Source organism: Capricornis sumatraensis, chromosome 21, assembly GCF_032405125.1.
Source record: "Capricornis sumatraensis isolate serow.1 chromosome 21, serow.2, whole genome shotgun sequence".
Lineage (NCBI taxonomy): Eukaryota > Metazoa > Chordata > Mammalia > Artiodactyla > Bovidae > Capricornis > Capricornis sumatraensis.
The window spans coordinates 49,225,527-49,249,438 of NC_091089.1; the positions used below are offsets into that span (position 1 = coordinate 49,225,527).

A 23,912-nucleotide genomic window follows, 5' to 3' on the forward strand; every position below is an offset into this window, starting at 1 on the left:
TACCAGACTACAAAGATTAAAAGACCAACAATACAATGCAGATAAAGTGTAAGGAAAATAACACATTCATACATCATTGAAGTTGAAACTGGTACAATGAATGCTTTTGAAGCAACTGCCAAACTTCTCTATAAAAGCTGAATATCAAAATATTACATAATCATACTCCCGGACCCAACAAATCCACATCAAGGCATTTATACTTTGTGAATATGCAGCCTGAGTATTCAGAAACATATGCAAAAATGCTCAAAGCAGCAATGGCTGTAAGACTGCAAGAATAGTGCCCAAGACATGTTCTACACTTAACACTTCTGAATAAACAACAACTGAAAACGTACATCAACAGAACACTGGTTCAGCTGTGGTACATCTACAAGAAAACAGACCTACTATAATCTACAGGTGCATAATTTATTTCTAAGAAATACAGTTAAGATTGTCACAGCACAGAACTCCAGAAGATGCTTTTCATAGTAGATTCAAGTAGAATAATGCCCTTCTCCCTCCACCAGAAAAGAGGCACAGTGGCTCTGTGGTTAGAAAGGGCTTTTTTAATAAAGAAAAATGAGAATTTTTTTTAATGAGAAAAAAAGATGGCATAATATGCCAGAGAAACAGTACTGATAATGACTCTAGCTGAGTAATAACTGTGGCTATGAGGGACTTTCCCTTTGTGTTATACTTCCATGTCTAAAGTTATCAATTACTAGCACAAATTACTTTTGTAAACTGAAAAACAAAGTGAAGAAACCTTAAGGAATCAAAGACTCAATACTTTGAATGTATTTCATAAAATACTAAACAATTCGACACATCAACATGTGAATATGTACACAGTATACCACATGTACATTTCAAAAGCAAGTTAACTGAACATTACTTTTTCTCACACATATATGGTAAAACTAGCAAGAGGAAACACAAAATCCAGAACAGTGATTTAACTCAAAGAAGAAAAGGCAAGGTTTCAAAGATACTGGCAATTTCCTTTCCTAAAAAATGGGTAGTGGTTTCACAGGTTTTCATTCATAGATATTCTTTATAACAATGTATTTAACATATTCTTTTATAGACTGAATATACACAAATTTTTTTTAATGAGAAAGGACTTCATCATCAAAAGAAAAAAAAAAGAAGAAGCAAACAGAAAATAGAAAAAAAAAAAAAAGATAAAAATACTGCCAGTGAAAGCAAAAGCAAATGAGAATAGCCATTTAAGGGAGAAGAGAAATTTTATTAATTTGTTTTCAGATTAGGGGATAATTCATTTGTTACAGTAAAACCTCAGCTATAGAGAAATTCACATAGTATTATTGTATACACTCACACTTTCTAGATGCAATAGTCTATCATTTTAAATGCTAATTTTATTGAAATAATTTTAATAGAAATAATACCAAATTGCAAAACTATATAATAGTGTATCTTCTCTTGTCATGACAGTTTTGTTTAGCATCTACAGATGCACCTTGCTGTAACAGTGAATCCCTCAATACTAAGGGGCTATTGGTTTCAACGTTCCCAAGAGGTTTTGGAACATTTTTTGACTTTTCAGTTGGCTTTTTTTCTTCTTTGAGGGCTCTTCCAGTCTTTCCCATGTTGTTAATTAATTCTTGCTCAACAATATGTTCATGGCTTAGGAATCATCTAATCAACTATATATTAAATCAAGAATACATAGACTGGCCAATGGACGTCAAGAATATGTGCTCTGAAATACGGCTTTGGATCTCTTTCAATTCATAAGGCTTTCTACTTCTCATTTCCCAAATGTAAGTAGGTTTCTCCATAATAGTGTTCCAAATAAATGGATTTACCCCAAATTTTTATTTTTACAAGTATTTTCAACATTCTATAACCAAATCATTAAAACTTAAAAGCAATTCCTCAATGTCACTGCATTGCTTTAGACAGTATGAAACTAGCCTTTTTTAGATCACTGTTTTATCAATCTAAGAATATATATTAGGAAAATTGTTTTCTTTTCTTTCTTAGGGAAAGTAGGATAAGGAAATGTTTACGCCTTGTTTTAAAACAAGAAATCAGTTCATAAAGTTTACTGAAACGAGGATAAGCAGGTCTCCTGAAAAATACATGCATTGGCAATTTTTTAGCTCAGGAGCAAAAGATTGTTTTATAAGTCCCAAGGTTATATGTATTTCTTACATTCTAATGTAAACTATGAGCAAAAGGCTGGTTTTCTTCTTAATCACTCTTCAACACAAAATGCCTCCAGTATTATCATTAAGTCACACAAGAGACAAAAATTTTAGTAAATTTATAAAAAGCCTACTACCTTCCTTTAACCTTACTGAGATTAATGAAAAAAAAACTTACAAAGAACACGGAAAAGTAACAAAATTCCTATTTCTGTTTCTGAACACAGGAAAAGCATGAAACGCGAAGCACTCCATGAAGCCTCTTCAGAGTTCGCCGCCTGGTGCCCCACTGATGCCAGGGCCAGAGAAGACACCTTGCTGCGTCTTTTCTCCGTCTCCAGTCGTCTTCCTTCCAGGCACTCAACCTTCCACTGGAACGACCCCAGATGGCCTCTTCTTCTCAGTCCTGCGTTTAACTATATTCCTGAGGAGTCCCTGGAGGTAGGGTCACCTACACACACTACTAGTCTGAATCCTTCTCCAAACACAGAGAAATAATTTAGTGGTGATTGCTGAGCAACATGTGAACGAACCATGATACTACATATGTACACTGACACAAATCAAAAGCCATGAGAAAAGGAGAAATAAATTATGGAAACATTTTAACAAGATAAAGGAACCTGGTTAAAAAAGAAGTTAAAAATGAAAGTAAAACCATAAAAGAAACAGTTAAGTAATACATATTTTAAATGTTTATTCCTGTTATTAATTTGAGAAATGAAAAATCTAAACAAGATACGAACTGTAAGAAAAAGTACAGTGAGAGACAGTCTCTCGTTTTGTGGAATTCAAACTGGCACAGCTGTACTGGAAACTAATCTAACACAATGTTATCAAGAGTCCTTACTCTATGATGCAATAATTCTACTCACAAGACTTTGTACAAACAAAAAAACATGAACAAATATAGAATCCTTATTTTAGAATGAATGTAATAAAGGGATAAAATACATTATTCTACCTGCCTGGTTCAGCTGTGCTAAACAAAACAATGTAAGGAGCCTACCACTATCAGGCCATATTGACCCCATTAACCTCAAAACTTCCTTCTAGCTCAACCAACATGTACAAGTATAATCCTATACAAAATGAAAAAAGCATATTAATATATTTAAGAGAGTTTTCAAATGACTTGAAACAGAAAAGCATTTTTCCTAGGATGGACAGGAAAATATCTCCCACCCTAACTATGAAATGTCATTTCCCAAACAATTTATCAACAAATTCAAATACCTCTGTGAATAATTTCATTAGCCAGGAGGAAATTATGCCATTACAGCACAGAAGCCATCAATTGAGGTAAAAATTTGTTGGAGTCACATGTATCAATGTCTAATAATATAAAATTTATTACATTTTCTGAGCAGTCACCGGTTATTAAACAAAAAGCTAAAATATGTGGCAAACTGTCACTTTAGGAAAAATTTAAGTAAGAAAGATTTATTTCTTGCAAAAACAGTTTTAAAAGCTATGCTGAACAGAAACTAAGTCTCTGTAAAAACAGCAAAAATATCAAAAGGCAGAATTCACAGGCAAGAAATACGATTTGTGTCTGTTCATATACACCCTGAAGCAATTTGAGTTCTAAGCTATAAGAAGGAAGTTTGATCAACGAATTAAGTTTTATGCCAGATTTGTCATGGTTGCCCGTATTTCTATTTACCTGTACATTTAAGCACTTGGCATTTTAATGCCTTGATTTTATAATATTAACAGCAATTCAGTCGAAGCCTTCTTGCTTTATTTACTCTCTTGTCCAGAAGAAACGGATTTCTCTAACACTTACCTAAACTCGTGGGCTTGATGAGAACATCAAGGACATCATAAAAGGGTAAGGTTTTTAACTGCACATCAGGATGGACAGGAGGGATTGGGGGAGATGGCTGCTGCATCTCAAAGGCGGGTTTAGTGTCCTGAAGCAGCACAGAACCAACAGGGGAGGACGGAGAATGAGGCGTAACGGAAGTGGAAGGCAACGCGTGGATTCCAGCCACAGCCAAGTCAGGTTCTACAGGTGAGGAGCTACCATCCAAACTGAAAACCGGTGATTTGATTGCGGATAAATCAGAAAGGCCTTCGAGAGTCCGTGGGTATCGGCGTCTATACAATTCTCGGATTTTAATCTGAACCGCAGGGCTGCAGCCACTCTTCAATAAATGCAACGCCCTCATCAGGAGGTCATGCTTACGTCCACTTTTATTCCGTCCGGCAAAGCCTAGTAACACTTGTAGTTCAGAAACCCTAAAACTAGAAACCATATTCTAAAAGGAAAGAAAGAAAAAAGGACATAAGCCAACAGGCAGTCTCAAACATATAAAAACCCTATCTAAAATAGGCTGTAAAATCAGATTTTTCCAACATTCTGTTAATATCAACTGGCATGAGCTAGTATCAGCATTTTCACATATCACTTACAATCGTTAACTGTTTCTACCGCCACCACCCTTCCCCGCAACTGCATTCACATTATGGTTTTAATTATGTTTTGCTGTTCTCAATTTCGGAAACCGATGGTCTGCTGGTTTCTGTTGACCACTTCACTATCTGACTATGAAATCTATAACCAATGAAAATACTCCTTTTCACAGTGTACAATACACAGTGTAATGTTTATTACAGTATTATCACCAATTAAACAAAAAAATTCAACTTTCTGCAACAATGTACCTCTAAAGTTTCTGATGCTAAGCAGGAAAAATCTATAAAATCAAGACAGAATCCAAATCTGTAATCCAAAATCCAATAAATTTTTCACCCCAACTCCAATATTAAGGGACAACAGGTTTTCCCTGGTGACTCAGATTGTAAAGCCGTCCCTGGGTCAGGAAGATCCCCTGGAAAAGGAAATGACAACCCACTCCAACACTCTTGTGTGGAAAATTCTATGGACGGAGGAGTGTGGGAGGCTACAGTCCACAGTGTCACAAAGAGTCAGACACAACTGAGCAACTTCACTTAATCACTAAGAAAATGAGGATTTTTTTTAATACTAAAGATAAAAATCACATCATCTTTATTCAGCAGTCAAACTCCTAAAATGACTAAAATTCTCACGTGTAAAACAAGAACTCTATGGTGTAAAATGAAGACTATAAATAGCTCTGTTCCACATTTCACCTTGTTGTTTATTCAACAAACCTAGTAAATTCTTCCTATCATTTACTGTGTCATAAACCCACCTACTTATGTCATTTTCAGTCAATTCTGAATTTAGAGGTAAGACACACTTGGGTCAGTTTCACCTGTACCGTACAAGCATCATCTGACCAAGAAGAGGATTAAGACATGAGTTGTCCAAAAGCCCTTTCCGAAACCGACCAGCCCTCCTCCTCCTCGGCACTGCACACTCTACAGCTGCCTGGGATGCCTATTCAACCTGGTGAGTATGCAGGGGCCATTCTACAGCTGGCAGTGATTCATAATAATTCCTCTGTTTTGCACTTTTAAGTGTCATTGACAGCCCAAGAACAATTGCTAAAACTCTTCTTGGTATTTAAAACAGTTGTTAGGAATACTTGCCAGTTTTCCAAAATGCAAACAAATTTAAATATATCAAAGTAATCTGAATGTATATGCTGTATCATAATTCTACTCCAAATACTCTGTCTCCAAATTTCAGACTGTACAAGTCAGAGAATATTACATAGTAACCCCAGCAAACACTTTATACTCGATCAGTGCAATTCAATAGAAATAGGAACCACATATATAATTCGAAACTATCTGGTGACCACATTAAAATACGTTTTAAATTTACTTTGATAATATGCTTTATTTAATCCAATATATCAAAAGCATTATTTCAACATGTAAAAAGTGGTTGCAATTTAAATAATTTTTTTTTAAGTGTCAATAAGATCTTTTTTCATACTAAGTTTTCAATACCCGGTGTGTATCTCACACTTGAGTAGATCTCAGTTTGGACTAACCCCACTTCAAGGGCTTAGGGAGCCACAGGTGGAGGAACCACCACCCTGGACGGTATGGATCTAAATCATACTCTAACAGCAACATGTATCACAAGTACCATGACCATTATATTTTAATTTACTTCATGGGTAAAAGGAAGATTTTATTTATCTTACCCTACCCTTATGCTCTGGCCATCTAATGCGAAGAACCGACTCATTGGAAAAGACCCTGATGCTGGGAAAGATTGAAGGAAGGAGGAGAAGGGGACGACAGAGATGAGATGGTTGGATGGCATCACCAAGGCAATGGACATGAGTTTGAGCAGGCTCCGGGAGTTGGTGATGGACAGGGAAGTCTAGCTGCTGCAGTCCATGGGGTCACAAAGAGCTGGACACGACTGAGTGACTGAACTGAACTGATCCCCTAAGCTCAGGACAACAAAGATGGAAAACAAGAGAATTTGGGGCCTATTCATGGCGCACCAAGAGGCACAGTTTCAAGCATATAAAGACTCTGACAGTGTTTCAGGAAGTTTCCTCCCAAGCAAGAAATGCAATGCCTCTTTTCCAAAGTCCTCAATCTTAAAAAATACTTCAACTGAAATCTGTTTATACTACAGTAGCACAAATAACATTAAATCTAACAAGTGTTAGTTGAACTAGTTGTTAGGAGAACACTAACAACAAAAACAATAAACAATGACAGTCCTACAGATATAAGGTATCTGTGATTCTTTATAAAGAAATCAAACTAACTCAGAATTCATGGTGTCTCTTCTTACCCTTATTTTCAGGTAATTCTTCATTTTAAGGAAACTTGTTTTACAGAAATGACAAAATAGACAAGGATTCTAAAGCTTGACTCTCAAAAAAGAATTCCTGGGAGGTCTCATAATACCTGTTTTCAATGGGAACTTTATTTGGCAAAGAATGCTAATGTACTTGGTCTAACATCTATTGTAAATACACAAATGAAAAAGAATAAGGAGAAAGAATGCAGAATTACAGTATTGTGAAGCAAAACAAAAATCGCCAGGTTTGGAGAGGGGCAAGGAAACAACAGGAGACAGGGCAGCCTTTGCCCCGCAAAATGTTGCCAAGATATCGTACTGCAGGCATTTGCACCACATCTTTCCATAGTGTCCTGTGGAAAACTTCACACCAGCAATCAGTAGCTGAAGGTCCCAGCATCAGAACTCAGGACACTGGCAGTCACACCATCTTTCTGGTAATTTCTAGTTTAAAACAACAACAAAATTCTCCCTTTATTTAGCATTGACTATTAAGATATCCCCTAAGAAGCTTAATCAGTCAACTCCAATGAACATGTGTTTCTTGGCAAACACCACTGGATCCCACTTCAAGTTATGCCTTAAAAAAAAAAAATCTGTCTTCAACAAATTTCAGCAGTCACCAGGTAAGGTGAGCCTGCTATGACTACTACCAAAAATGGGTTTCAGCTACTGCTTTCCACCAACCTCTGATGTCAGTGTTTTTAATAACACTCCTTTTCAAATGGGTTTTATCCAGTCCATCCTGCCTGCTTCCAAGTCTGCCCTCTAATACTTCAGTTACAACTGCTGTGTGTGCTACAGAGAAATTTCTCAATCAGTGTTTGTGGACTGACTTTAAGAAAATTCATGAACTATGCCGGCATGACTGATTTTTAAGAAAGATAATCTGATTGCTAAGGAAGAGCTAATTTGATTCAATAAAGCTAATCTAAGTTAACTGACATTCAATTAAGACTCGAAATGTAAAACAAGCTTTTCCATTGTCAAAATTATTAAAAAATTTTAAAGCTGGAACTTTATACAACTGAAACATTACATATAGGAGTGAATGCAAGTTGACAGTGCTATGGTATGGAGCCCAAAAAAGCACAGAATTTGGCAATGCTCTAGTGGGTTAGATGTCGTGGTAAAAATCAATACAGCTCTGCAGATTCTCCGTGTGCTATGACATATATTATAGGGAAAGGAGAAGAGCTGCTAAGGTAAACTGATGAGTCACAATATTAATATCACCTTTCCCAGCTACAGTATTAAAACAATCTACACCTGCATTTATAAGTAGGGATGCATTAAAAAATTCAGATACATCATCAATCCATCAAAGGCATGATTAAGCTGATGCCGTAAGAAAAACTACTACGGCAAATTAGGAAGATGCAATTCCAGAAGTCATAGGAGGCCTCAGTTCCTGGGCCTTACTCCTGTGAGATCATGTAATCCCTATGATTAAATCCCATTTTGCTTGAGATATTTGACGTGGATCTCTTCTTTACAACACATTGATCTCCTAACACCTTCTTTTCGTACAAGATTTAAAATAAAGAAGTCAGTTCAAGAAAAGAGTGACAAATTAAAAGATACAAGAAAACGTGACTTAGAAAGCAAAACGCAAAAAGTCCATAAATTCAGTTTGGACAAAGAGGGAAGAAAACAAATACCATCCTAAGAATGAGAAGAGAAACAAAGACTACAAATACTAAGCAAATTTCTTTAGGAGAACAGCACATGCTGTTATATTCTAACTTAAAGTTACTTCCTAGAAAAATATGTTACTCAATCTGATTCAAGGAGTATTATCTTTGTCCTGCTCTACTTCCAAAATTATCTGCCCAGAAAAGATAGCTTAGTAAATAAAATCCTCTACCTCTTCAAGGGAAAAATGGAATTTTGTTCCTTGAACTATTCAAGAGCTTAAGAGTCAGAAAATCAAATACATGCTAGCAAACAAACATGGAAAAAACTATTGAACACAAAACACAAACTTTTAAAATATTACTGTATTTCAAACTTCTGCAGGTGAGTCCACTCATCCAACCAAAATTTCAGAGAAAAGCCTGATCAAACAGGGACCCAGTATACCACCTATTCTGTCATTTCCCAAAAAAGCCTCAAAGTACCCAAATATAATTTAATCTAGGAAAATAAAAATGGTTTAAGATAAATTCAATAAATTACTTGGTTAAAATGATTTCTGTTCTTATAGTCACATACTGAAATATTTACGGATAAAACTTCTATAAAGTACACTGAATTTCTGTTAAAATCATTTGGGGAGAGTAGATGAGGACATGCACGATTGCTTTTGGCAGGAAAGCTATGACAAACCTAGACAGTGTGCTGAAAATCAGAGACATCACACTGCCTATAGTTAAGGCTCTGGTCTTCCCAGTGGTCAAATACAGTGGTTGAGAGCTGGAGAGTAAAGAAGGCAGAGCACCAAAGAATTGATGTCTTCGAACTGTGGTGCTGCAGAAGACACCTGAGAGTCCCCTGGACAGCAAGGAGATCAAACCAGTTAATCTTAAAGAAAAGCAACCCTGAATATTCATTGGAAGGACTGATGCTGAAAGCTCCAGTATTTTGGTCACTTGACATGAACAGCCGACTCACTGGAAAAGTCTCTGATGCTGGGAAAGACTGAGGGCAGAAGAGGGGGTCAGAGAATCAGATAGCTGGGTGACATCACCAATGCAATAGACATGAACTTGGGCAAACTCCGGGTGATAGTGAGGGACAGGGAGGCCTGGCATGCTGCAGTCCTTAAGGTCACAAACAGATACAACTGGGCAACATGAAAAAAGACCCGAGTTGATAATTGCAAGGTATGGGATACACAGAGAACTCTCTACCTTTGTCACCTAGAAAGTTTCCATAGCAAAAAGTTTGCTTGACAAGGGCAAACTGGTTGTGGGGCATATGGCACTATATATTCAAGTTTTCTATTAATCTGAAAGTATTCTATATTCAATTAGACAAAAAAAAAAATTCATTTGTTTGAAGCTAGGATAAAGACATTGTGATCTAAATACCATTTCCCACCAAGAAAAAAAAAAAAGCTCAGGCTCCTTGAGGAAATGTCTAACTGCAAGTCTGAAAATGCAAAGACATGCCTAGAACATCCTATGCAGAAAACAATCATCAAAGATTACTGAAATCTTGTCAGAAGGACACAGAAAACAACTCGGCACCCCAGGACAAGCTGACATGAGCAGCAAAAAGTCTAACACTGCATCAGATTCAAACATCAAATATATGAAAAATCATTTGTTTGTAACGATACTTTAAAAAACTCACTGATCTTCTTTAGAAAACATTGGGAAACCAACTCATTAGTATTCTGAAAATGGATAAGGTAAGAAGAAAAACAATACAAAAAGATTTACTGGTTCAAAAAAATGCATGTGATTAGCTAGCTAAATGCTATTAGGTTGATACAAAAGTAAATGTGGTTTGGACTATGAATTTTAAATCATTATAACTAGGTTCAAACACATCTTTATTAATTAAAATAGGAATTGTTACAACCAATACATTTTGTCTACGAGAAATGTTTGTTTATTCTTACAGCAAAAAAATCCCTGCTTCAGAATTGGACCATCTCTTGGAAAGCATTTTCTGCCTCCTGCTGGTTGTGGAAACATTTTGCCTGCAAAAAGTGGTCGAGATGCTTGAAGAAGTGACAGTCGATTGGCGAGAGGTCAAGTGAATACGGTGAATGAGGCAAAACTTGGTCCCCAATTCATTCAAGTTCTGAAGCACGGGCTGTCCCACTGCCATGGATTGGCGAGAGGTCAAGTGAATACGGTGAATGAGGCAAAACTTGGTCCCCAATTCATTCAAGTTCTGAAGCGCGGGCTGTGCACTGCCATGGAGAAGGACTGGGCCCAATCTGCTGACCAATGCCGGCTGCAGGAGCTGCAGTTTTCGGCACATCCCAACAATCTGCTGAGCACCCGTCTCAGATGATATGGTTTCGCTGGGATTCAGAAAGCTGTAGAGGATCAGACTGGCAGCAGACCACCAGACAGTGACCAGGATCTTTTTTTGGTACAAGTTTGGCTTCAGGAAGTGCTTTGGGGGTTTCTTCTTGGCCCAGCCACTGAGCTGGACATCAGCAGTTGTCGTACAAAATCCACTTTCCATTGCACATCACAGTCCAATCGAGAAATGGTTCATTGCTGTTGAGTAGAATAGGAGAAGATGACACTTCAAAATAATGACGTTTTTTGATTTCTGGTCAGCCCACGAGGCACCCATTTAATGTGCTTTTTCACCTTTCCAGTTTGCTTCAAATGCTGAACAACCATAGAATACTGAGTTCTTCGGCAACTTCTTGCGCAGTTGTAAGAGGATCAGCTTCGAGGACTGCTCTCAGTCGGTCACTGTCAACTTCTAATGGCCAGCCACTGCACTCCTCAACTTCAAGGCTCTCGTTTCCTTTGCGAAACTTGCGGAATCATCATTGCATCATACGTTCGCTAGCAGTTGCTGGGTCAAATGCACTGTTGATGCTGTGAGTTGTCTCCACTGCTTTACAACCCACCCTTATGGCAGAAAGCAAAGAGAAACTAAAGAGCCTCTTGATAAAGGTGAAAGAGGAGACTGAAAAAGCTGGCTTAAGACTCAACATTAAAAACACTAAGATCATGGCATCCAGTCCCATCAATCACTTCATGGCAAATAGATGGGGAAACAATGGAAACAGTGACAGACTTTATTTTCCTGAACTCCAAAGTCACTATGGACGGTGACTGCAGCCACGAAATTAAAAGCAGCATACTCCTTGGAAGAAAAGCTATGACAAACCTAGACAGCATATTAAAAAACAGATACATCACTCTGTCAACAAAGGTCCATATAGTTAAAGCTGTGGTTTGAATATATGGTTTGACATGACTACTAGTCATGTACAGATGTGAGAGTTGGACCATAAAGCTAGTTAAGCCCTGAGGAATTGATGCTTTCGAACTATGGTACTGGAGAAGACTTTTGAGAGTCCCTTGAACAGCAAGGAGGTCAAACCAATCAATCCTAAAGGAAATCAACCGTGAATATTCACTGGAAGGACAGACGCTGAAGCGCCAATATTTGGGCCACCTGATGCAAACAGCAGGCTGATTGGAAAAGACCCTGATGCTGGGAAAGATTAAAGGCAGGAGGAAAGGCGGTGACAGAGGATGAGCTGGTTGGATGGCAACTGACTCAAAGGACATGAGTCTGAGCAAACTCCAGGAGATGGCGAAGAACAGGGAAGCCTGGTGGGCTGCAGTCCATGGAGATTGCAAAGAGTCAGACATGACTGAGCAACTGAACAAAAACTAGATAAAAACAGAAAATGCTGAAAAGATGTCAATTGCCCCCAACTTCAGTTATAAATATAGTAAAACTCAAGCAAATTTTGACAGATCAAACTTACAATGAAGAATTAAATAAAATACAAATATGGCATGTGGTGACGAATACTATGGACAAAAACAGAGGGAAAAGGAAATGAAGTGAAGAGGTAGAGAATTTGGCATTTTAAAGGAAGATTTGCCTGAGAAAGTGACTGAACAAGTAATAAAGGAACCAACGGATATCAGATGAAAAGCATTTCAAGGCACAGAACACAGCAGATGCCAAAATCCTGAGAAAAGCGTACCTAACACATTGAACAGAAAGTAAACGCCCATCACAGCTGAACCAGAGTAATCTAAAGGAATGAGTATTACGAGAGCAAAATAAGGAGCAAGAAACTGACAAACCCAGGGAGGGAGGGAAATAACCTAAACAAACATTTACTGGATAAAATTATAGTATGAAATTTGTGAGGCTAAGAAAAGACAAAAGTGCTGGGCAAGATGGCATGCCAGAAAGTTGGTAGAGGTGGTAAGCAGTTTAAAGCATTCCACAGCAAAGGAAGAAAAATACAGTGATTTTAGATTTATATCTAAAGTTTCAAGAGAAAATTAAGCTCCAAGAATTTGTGAGAAGGCAAAAAAAAATGTATTTCACAACTAATAAAATGGAGAAACATGAAAAAGAAGAAAAAAAAAGCAAGAAAACAGATGAGGAAACAAAATGCAGAAAAAGAAAGATGCTCAAACTGAAGGTGTAGAAATAAATACAAACATATCAATAATCCCAGCAAATGAAAACCTTTCCAATTAAAATAGCCAATAGGGGATATCACTACAGAAATCACAGCATCCAAAATCCAGGAATACTAAGAAAAACTCTACACACATGAATTTGTCAACTGAGTTGAAATGGATCAATTCCTTGAAAAATACAAACTACCAAAATTCACCCAATATGAAATAGATAATTCGAATACTCCAATTAGGAAATTTAGCTCTTAATTAAAAAAAAAATTACCACACCCAGATCATTTTACCAGAGAATTCTACTCAACATTTAAATAAGAATCAGTACCAATTCTACATAATTTCTTCTGGAAAACAGAATATCAGAGATTCCCAAATTTATTTTATGAAGCTAGTAATAGCCTGATACCAAAACCAAACAAAATCAATACAAAAAATGAAAGTAAATCTAACATCCTTCACAACTATAGACGCTAAAATCTTCAAGTATTAGCAAACAGACTTCAGCAATATATAAAAAGAATACTAAGACCAAGTGAAGTGTTTATTCCAGGAATATAAGGTCAGCTCAATGTCTGAAATCACTGAAGTACACCATACTAACAGCTTAAGTAAAATCACATGATTATACATATATGTGTGTGTCTGTGTATATCAATGAAGAAAAAGGCATGTGACAAATTCAACAACCACTCAAGATAAAAACTCTCAGAAAAAAAGGAATACAGGAGCACCACCTCACCTTGACAAAAAGCACCTACAAAAAAAACTATAGCTCATGGTGAAAAAAATGAATGCTTCTCCCTAAGACTAGGAATGAGGCAAGATGTGCTGGAAGTTCTAGCTAGTGGAATGAGACAACGAAAGAAAAGACATAGCGATTGAAAGAAAAACAACTGCCTGTACTGGCAGATCCCAAGGAGTTTGCAAAACAATTACTAGAATTAATAACTGGGGATTTCTCTCATGGTTCCAGTGGTTAAGAATCTACCCTACAATGCAGGGGACACGGGTTTGATACCTGGTCAGGGAACTAAGATCCCACATGACATGGAGCAACCAAGCCCAGATGTTACAACTGCTGAGCCCACATGTGCTTCAACTAGAGGGTCTGTGCACCACTGCGGAAGATCCCGAGTGCCACTGCTAAGACTTGACACAACCAAACAAATAATAAAAAAAAGTTTCTTAACTATTAAGAGAGAGAATTAATAATTCAGTCCAGCAAGGTCACAGGATACAAAAGCCAACACACAAATACAATCACATCTCTATATACGAACAACGAACATGTGGAAACAAGTAAAACACACAATATTATTTATAATCACTCCAAAGAAAATGAAAATGTGTATAGTCGAAAATAAAACACATACAGGTGTTGTATGCTGTAAACTACAAAAACTAATGAAAGAAGTCTAAAAAGTGCTAAATAAACGGATCCCTTGTGCACTGAACAAGGAACAAAGCAACAAAACCGATTTCCCTATGTCAAGACACAGATTTAAGACAATTCGCACCCGAGTCTCACCAAGGCATTTTATAGAGACACATGAGGTTTTTCTAAAATCTATATGGAAAGGCAAAGGAACTAGAGATTAAGGGGATGGAGAGGAAATAGGTGTGGCTGTAAGAACAATAATATGAGGGATGCTTGTGGTGATGGAAATGGTCTGTACCTTGTGTCAATGTCAATAACCTGACTGTGATATTGTACTACAGTTTTGCAAGACATTATCAACAGGGTACCTGGATAAAGAGGACACAGATGTCTCTGTTGCCTCTGTATTCCTTCTGATAACTGTCAGTGAATTAACAATTATCTTAATTAAAAATTTAGTTATAAAGTTAAAAGACCAACATAATTAGAGCAGATTAATTTTTTAATTCAATACCATGACATTCATAAGTGATAAAACTAAAATAAAAGAACACAAAAATGTAGGAGGAGGGGAAATTTTAAAAATCAGGCAGAACCAGCTTGCCTAAAAATAAATAAATAGGTATGTTAATATCAAACAACAGTATGTAACTGAAAAACCATTATTAGATATAAAGAGGAACTACAGAGAGTAAGTTTCAATTCAATAGCAATATGATAAATTCAAATTTTCATGTACTAATAACAATTTTAAAATGTCTTTTAAAAAGCTGATATAAACTACAAAGAAAATTGAAAAAATAATTCTAGCAGAACATCTACTCTTAAAAAACAAAGATATAAGATTCTAATAACAGAATTAACAAGTCTAATACTAGACACATATAAAACTTTTCACCAACAACTAGAAAATACACTCTTTCCAAATACAAAAATAACCTCTAAATACAGTAAGCCTCAACAGATTTCCAAGGACTGTATCCACATAGATCACACTGCCTAGCCACAAGACAATAACAAATCAATAACCAAATTAACTAAAAGAATGCCAGCATGTTTAGAAATAAAACTTTTATAATATTTTTATTTATTTATTTGCACCAAGTCTTAGCTGCAGGACATGGGATCTTTACTTGTGGCATGCAGGATCTAGTTACCTGACCAGGGAGAGACCCAGGGCCCTCTGCATTGGGAGCTTGGAGTCTTAGCCACAGGACCACCAGGAAAGTCCTCTGGAAATAAAACTTTTAAAGAACTCATAAATTAAGAATTCATCCCTTGTGTGATTCATGGAAAGCAAATAAATAGCTATTTATGATCTTAAATGTCTATTAAAATGCTGAAAATTAATAAGCAAGTCACCCAACGTAACAAATTAGAAAAATAGAAATAAACCCAAAGCAAGTATAAAGAAAAGAAACAGAAATAAAGAACAGAAATTAAGTAGGGAAAAGATACGTTAAAGAGCATATAAAAAACAGAAACTTGATTATTCGAAAAGGTTTTTTTGGAAAAAAAAATTGGCATTTTAGCTTTTAAAACCAATCAAGAAAAAGACAGCACTTAAAAAAACATTAAAAGGACATTAACTACAAAATAAGAAACTAACAATTTATTGCCACAAACTCAAGAATGTGGATGAAATGGACAACTTTCTATTAAAGTATAACCTACCAAAATCAGTTTGAAAATTGAAAATACGAGCAATCTGTAACCAAAGCAATTGAATCAGTGATTAAGATGTGTCCCAATTCTACAAGGAAGTTCTACCAAACACTCAAGAAACAAATCTTTCTAATCTCACATAAACTCCTCCAGAAGAGGAAAAGTATGTATACTTTCTTAATTATAAGGAAGTATTACTCATTATACATTAACTATATTCAAACTGAGACCAATAATGGAAAAAAGGGACAGACCAGGGTTGACTTAATTTTCGAAACACAAGTTTGGTTTAAATATTAGAAAACAAATCAGTGTATTTCATCACGTTAATAGGTTAACAAAAAAAAATCATACGACCCTCTCAAAAGAGGCAGAAAAAGTTTTTGATAAAATTCAACATCCATTCATTTTTCTTTTCAATTAGCAAACTAGCAATAGAAAGAAACATCCTTAACCTGAAAAAGATTATCTACAATAAACCTACAGCAAGCATCATACTTAACTGTGAAACTCTGAAAGCATTCCCTTTAAAATCAGGAACAAGATCAGGATGCCCCCATCATCGCTTCTATTCAACATTGTACTGGAGATCCTAGCCAGCACATTAAGACAAGAAAAAGAAAGAAAAAACAAAAAAAAGCATAAGAATTGGAAAGGAGGAAACAAAGAGGTCATTATTCACAGATCTGTCTATGCAGAAAATCCAAAAGAATTCTATATACAATTTATCACAATTAGAACAATACCAAGTCCATTATACAAAGTCAAATTGTACTTCTTTACACCAGCAAGGTAGAAAATATAATTTTTAAAGATACCGTTACTGATTTAACAGAAAAATACGGTACCTAGAAATAAATCTAACAAGATACTTGCAATCGTTTTTTGAAACTATTAGAAGAAAATGGTAAAAACTTTATTGAATGAGTTTGTAAAAGACTTAAGTGAATGAATATTGCCATGTTCATGCTTAAGGAACAATAACAAAATGTCAGTTCCCTTCAAATTGGTTTACAAATTCAATGCATTTCCCATCAAAATCCCAACAGCTGTGCATGTATCTACAGAACTTTAAAAACTGATTCTAAAATTATATGGAGGAGCAAACCACCAAGAAGTTCCTTGAGGAGCTATGAGGCAGGAGGACTGGCCTACTTCTGTGTCCCTCAATGACTGACTAGACGGTTTCACACCAACTCTATGAAAACTTTAAAACGGAATATAATTTAAGAAGAAAAAAAGTGTTGGAAGGCAAGAAGTACAACAAAGGCAGTAAGAACCTGGAAGGCCAAGATTGTGGAAAGAAGGGAAGCCTAGAATATGGAATCTAATATTTGATGCCTCTTTTCCCCTGGAGACACCTGCCAAAGGAAAGGGGGCAATGGAGAAGTTAAGAAATCAAACAGAGCTTTGAATATACTCATAGGGCTGGGAAAACTGAGAAGATATTTGCAAAATACAACATACAAGCCCTGGTATCTGGGATACGTTAATAAACTACAAATTAGTATGAAAAAGACAGATGGCCCAATACGAAAATGGAAAAAGACTTAGCAAGCTACCTCACAAAAGACCAGTAAGTGTATTAAAAAGGGCTTAACACCGTTAATCATTACGGAATTCAAATGAAAACCACTGAACATCCACCAAAATGTCTAAAATTAAAAGGATGGATGAGAAAGGACAAGAAGCAACTGGAACTCTTTTGCTAGCGGAAGGGCATTAACAAAAAACTACAACTACATACAACAATATGGATGAATCTCGCAAACAAAACTGAGAAGAAAAAATCAGACACAAAAAATATACACTACATTATATAGGCCCATTTAAATAAGATTCAAACAACAGGCAAAACTAGTGTAAGATGTTAAAGTCTGGCCAGTAGGTATCTTCTGAGGAGGAGGAGGTTAGTCACCGGGAAAGGACTCAGGGAATGGATGCCAGTCATGTTCTGTTTCTTGCTGTGCTCTCATGATCTGCTTACTTACATATGCCCTGTAGCAGTAGAAGTTTGCTTTTATGGGAGCTGTTAAAAAGTTACAGTAATGAAAACTATGTGTTGGTGTTGTCAGACTAAGAAACTAGTCTAGAAACTATAGATAGATTCAATCGTGGAACTGCTACAAATCAGGAGGAAATTTTTTTTAAAAACTGAGCCATCAAAGGGAATGAATTTGAATCAGCTGAACTGATGTGGATGAACCTTGGGCCTACTATACAGAATGAAGAAAGTCAGAAGGAGAAAAACAAATACTGTATATCAATGCATATATACGGGACCTAGAAAAAACAGTACTGATGAACCTATCTGCAGGGCAGAAGCAGAGACACAGATGTACAGAACAGACTTGTGGACACAGTCTGGAAAAGGGACGGTCTGATGAACTGAGAGCACTGAAAAATACACGTCACCAATGTAGACAATGGACTGTGGACACAGCAGAGGAAGGAGAGGGTGCGACAGACTCAGAGCGCGGCACTGAAACACACACATTCAGTTCAGTTCAGTCGCTCAGTCGTGTCCGACTCTTTGCAACCCCATGAACTGCAGCACGCCAGGCCTCCATGGGTAAAACAGATAACCTGCAGGAAGTTGCTTGAAACAAGCAACTCAATCCTGTGTCTGTGACAACTTAGAGGGGTGGGATGGGGAGAGGAGGGAGGCTGGAGAGGGAGGGAATAAATGCGGGCCCACAGCCGATTCGTATCACTGTACAGCAGAAACTGACACTACACTGTAGAGCAACTACACCCCAATAAGAATAGAGATATTTAAAAAAACCTAATACAAACATGGGCTAAAGACACGAACAGAATCTCAGATGAGGGAAGAACATGTTAATCAGCACAGTAAAAGATGCTCAAACTCAACAGCAAAAATCAAAAAACTGAAAACTAAAAGGTGATATTTTATACTCCCCAGCAAAAACTTCTGAAGTGTGATAAAAGTGCTAAATAATGAAAACCTCTACATTACTGCAGGGACCAAATACTGATACAATCCTCTTTAGAAAATAACCTAGCATTATCCAGTATTGTTGAAGATGTGAGTATCTTTAATTCCCAGCAATGCAATGCTACTCCTAGAATTTCTACAGTAAAACATATTGTATTAAATATTCACATTAAATGAGATCGATAAAGATTACAAATAGCATCGTATCAATGCAAGTTAACTTTGTTCACAAATTAAAGTTACACACGTGTGTGTGTGTGCGCGCGAGCACGTGTGAGCATTTTCAGAGCTTTTTGGATTTCAGACATATAGAAAAGAGATTTAGGCGCCTGCTGTAGGAGGGCGGGAAAAAAGGAAATTTTTCCAACAAAAATCAATAAACTAATATTTACATTTACGCAATGGAAACTCAAAAACAATGATAAACCAAAACATCCCAAATACATACAGCATTATTCAATTTGTATAAAATTTTAAAACACACACACAAATTACAAAAAATTCCACATATAAAATTTGTGATTTATATATATATAATTTTATATCTGTATAATGTGGATGTAATCAGAGAAAGGCACCCTGCTGGTCTAATGAACTATTTCTTAACTAGGATGGTGTTCACATGAATGTTTATTTACCCATACCTTACCTGGTATAAGACTTTCCCTGGTTGCTCACGGTAAAGTGTCTGCCTGCAATGCAGGAGACCCGGGTTCGATCCCTGGGTTGGAAGATCCCCCGGAGAATGAAAAGGAAATGGCAACCCACTCCAGTACTCTTGTCTGGTAAATCCCATGGACGGAGGAGCCTGGCAGGCTACAGTCCGTGATGTCGCAAAGAGTCGGATACGACTGAGCAACTTCATTCATTCACTCATTCCCTGGTATAAACAATCTTTTGAATCTATTAAATAACTTATATATTTAAGTTTATTAATTAGCATGATACACACCAATACATACATCACTAATGAAAGTGAAGTCACTCAGTTGTGTCCGACTCTTTGCGGCCCCATGGACTGCAGCTTACCAGGCTCCTCCGTCCATGGGATTTTCCAGGCAAGAGTACTGGAGTGGGGTGCCATTGCCTTCTCCGGGGGATCTTCCCAACCCAGGGATTGAACCTGGGTCTCCCACATTGTAGGCAGATGCTTTACCATCTGAGCCACCAGAGAATTCCCCATTATCAATTTAGAAAACAATAAAGAGGACTTTTTTAAAGGAATTAGTATCCCAAGAGAGTTCAAGATATTTTCCCCCATAAATCAAGGACAGGTTGCTATTTTAAAAAGGGGGGAGAGCAGAAAGAAAAACAGGATGAAGCTCTTCTAAATCAAAAATATAATCACTAAAATAAATTTTATGGGTGAGTTCTAAGACAAGTCAAGGAAATATTCCAGAATGTAAACAAATAAAACATCAACTTAGGAAATCTAGCATTTACCTGTCAAGAGTCTCAGAGAAAAGAGGAAAGAAATTATCAAAAAAAAACAAAAGTTAATTCCCCAGACCTGAAGAGCCTTACTTACCATTGAAAAGGTTCCACCAGAAGGAATGAAAAAGGCCCACAACTAGACACAGTTCACAGGCCAAAGATAAGGAGATAACCATAAAGATTGTAAACAGGTTTCCACAAAAAGATAACCATCAGATTTGCAACAGATCTCATCAGCAATACTGGGTGTTTTACATTCCAAAAGCAAAGCTTTCAAAATTCAGAAGGAAAAACTGTATTACCAACTTACAATTCTGTATCTAAATTTTCCACTAGGAACAAAAGCAAGTCATTTCTTAAATGTTCAAGAAATCAGAAAGTTTATCACCAGCATATCCTTTCTAAAACAACTGCTTGGGTTGGGAGCAGGGATTGGGATACTGGGATTAGCAGCATATACAGTACGGACAAACAATTAGGTCCTACTGTACAGCATGGGGAACTATATTCAATATCCTCTGATAAACCCAAATGGAAAAGAACATGAAAATATAAACAGGTAACTGAATCACTTGCTGTAAAGCAGAAGCTAACACATTAGAAACCAACTATACTTCAATAAAATTTAAAAAATAAAACAACTATTCAAGATTATATTCCAGCAAAATCAAGGAGTTTACAAAAGAGAAAGACATGAGATCCAATCAACAAACCAAACCCAGGAGTGCAATGCAATCTCAGGATAACATGTATAGCAGATCTAGAAAGCAAACTGCCCAAATTATAGAAGGCTGAGAGCTCCAGAAAACCCATCTTCAAGAAAAGTTCAATGGTTACAGGATGAAAACACGTTGCAATATTAAAGTTTTAATAATGATGTCCAGGAGCTATCCACAATCAAGCAGGGCGTTGCAATATTACTAATTTAAGGAGCCTGGGTTTAACAACACAGAAGCTCCACACTACTTGGTTCTGCAGTAACTACTTACTTATATCCGTACACAAGTCACAAAGGCTGGTTATTAGTACTCAATTTGTAGAATCTTTCTGTAGAAGCACAGAGAAGTTTAGAAAAGTTATAAGCCATAATATAAAAGTTACAAATCTTGATAATGTAATAGAAAATGAAGGCTAGAATGGGAAAGAAGGGTAGTTGGTGGACAGTCACACAGTCATGCCCAACTCTTTGTGACCCCATAGACTGCAGCATGCGAGGCTTCCCTGTCCTTCACCATCTCCCAGAGCTGGCTCAAACTCATGTCTATTGAATCAGTGATGCCATCCAACCACCTTATCCTCTATAGTCCCCTTCTCCTCCCACCTTCAATCTTTCCCAGCATCAGGGTCTTTTCTAATGAGTCGGTTATTCACGTCAGGTGGCTAAAGTATGGGAGCTTCAACATCAGTCCTTCCAATGAACACTCAGGACTGATCTCCCCTACGATGGACTGGCTGGATCTCCTTGCAGTCCAAGGGACTCTCAAGAGTCTTCTCCAACATCACAGTTCGAAAGCATCAATTCTTCAGCGATCAGCCTTCTTTATGGTCCAACGCTCACATCCATGCATGACAAGAAAGGTGGAAGCAGGGAGAACAAAAGGAAAACAGTGGGTGCTAAATCCTCTCTAAGACTGGAAATGAAAGAGTGTCTAAAACTGATTGGTCAAAAAACAGAAATCTGGGACTTCCCTGGTGGTCCAGTCGTTAAGAACCCTCCATCCAACGCAGGGGACACCAGTTCAATCCCTGGTCCAGGAAGTTCCCATACAACTAAGCCTGAATGCCACAACTCCTAAGCCCGCATGTTGTTACTACTGAAGCCCAAGCTCTAGAGTGTGTGATCCACAAGAAACCACTGCAATGAGAAGAGCAGGCACTGCAACACGAGTAGCCCCACTCCCTGCAAGGAGAGAAAGCTCGTGCATGGCAATGAGGACCCAGCTTAGCCAAAAACAGTAATAATAATAAAGCAATAATGCAATTAAAGAAATGCAAACTTCATTAGCATGATTACAATTAGTTTTTTAAAAAGCAAAGAACAAAGGAAACAGAAATGTAACTATTACGAAAAGTTTAAAATAATCAACGGCATTAGGAACAAAACTGTACCTCCTAGAAATCCAAGTGCTAGGGAAGGTAGAAAATACAATGACCTGAATTCTTATCTACTAGGGAGTCAAGCAACAGATACTGTTCAGAGTTGGAAGAAAAGTCAAGACACAGGAAGATATGCTTTATTTTTGACTTTTGGAATTAACCTAAAAAAAAAAAAACTAACAAGAACCCTCATTAAAGGCAGTAATATAAGCATTTAAGAAAGAAATTTTTTAACTAACATTTTCTGCCCTTTCATTTAAAAAAAGAAATAAGAAATTTTAAAATATTAAACCATTTCCAATTGGGGGGAAAAAGCCAAATAATGTCTAAGGTCATACAGTTGAAATCCATGCATCCTCAATCAAAAAAAAAAAAAGCTCTCAATCTAGATCCACTTTTTACTGACTTGTATGAATAATATGGAGAGCTCTGAATGTCTATGTTAAGTTTATACTGTTCTCTGAAGTCACACATTAAAAGAAAAACCTTTGTTTCAAAAAATCTAGGGAAACTGGCATGCCACTAGTGGATTTAAAACGAACATTCATATAGGATAGCTTAGACTATGACACCGATTGATTTCTTTTTTTTTTTTTCTTTTTTTTTTTTTTTTTTTTATTAAATTTTAAAATCTTTAGTTCTTACATGTGTTCCCAAACATGAAACCCCCTCCCACCTCCCTCCCCATAACATCTCTGTGGACACCGATTGATTTCATATCACATTTACTTCAATTGTGAATTTCTTAAATTCAGATTCCTCAATAAAAAGTCTAGCTATCAAGACAACTCTATACAGAAAGAATTTTTAACAAATCATCCTGGAAAAACTGGATATCCACGTGCAAAGGAAATTTTATCTCCACTTCACACCATAAACAAAAATTACCTCAAAATGGATAAACAATCTAAATGTAAAAATTAAAACTTTAAACTCTAGATGAAAACAGAAATAAATCTTTGTCACTCCATAACGCAATGGTTTCTTAGATTTGACACCAAAAGCATAAGCAACAAAGAAAAAAATGGATAAAATTCAAAACATTTGTGCTTCAAAGTACATATCAAAGAAAATGAAGTACAGTCCACAAAAAGAAAAAAAGATACTTGAAAACCATATATCTGACAAAGAACTTATACCTCAAATGTATAAAGAACATAAACAATAATAAAAAAATCAAATAATCCAATTTAAAAAATGGGCAAAAGACTTGGATAGACATTATTCCAAAGAAGATATACAGATAGCCAATAAGCACATGAAAACACGCTCAACATCGAGTCACCAGGAAAATGTGAACCAAAACCACAAGATACCACTTCACATCCATGAGGTCAAGTATGTGGAGAAATCATAACACATGCATTTCTGGTAGGAATGAAAAATGGTGTAGCATTTGGAAAAAGAGTTGGACAGTTTC

At 36.6% G+C, this 23,912-nt stretch overlaps 1 protein-coding gene across 4 annotated transcripts in view; it reads right to left on the reverse strand.

Annotated features, from left to right (window-relative positions):
* Positions 1 to 23,912, reverse strand: part of PIAS2 (protein inhibitor of activated STAT 2) — a 93,537-nt gene that overhangs the window by 58,618 nt on the left and 11,007 nt on the right. For all 4 annotated transcript variants that reach the window (XM_068993977.1, XM_068993975.1, XM_068993974.1 and 1 more), the window contains exon 2: positions 3,952 to 4,426. In XM_068993977.1, coding sequence (XP_068850078.1) covers positions 3,952 to 4,426 — 475 coding nt within the window. The remainder of the gene's footprint in view (positions 1 to 3,951; positions 4,427 to 23,912) is intronic.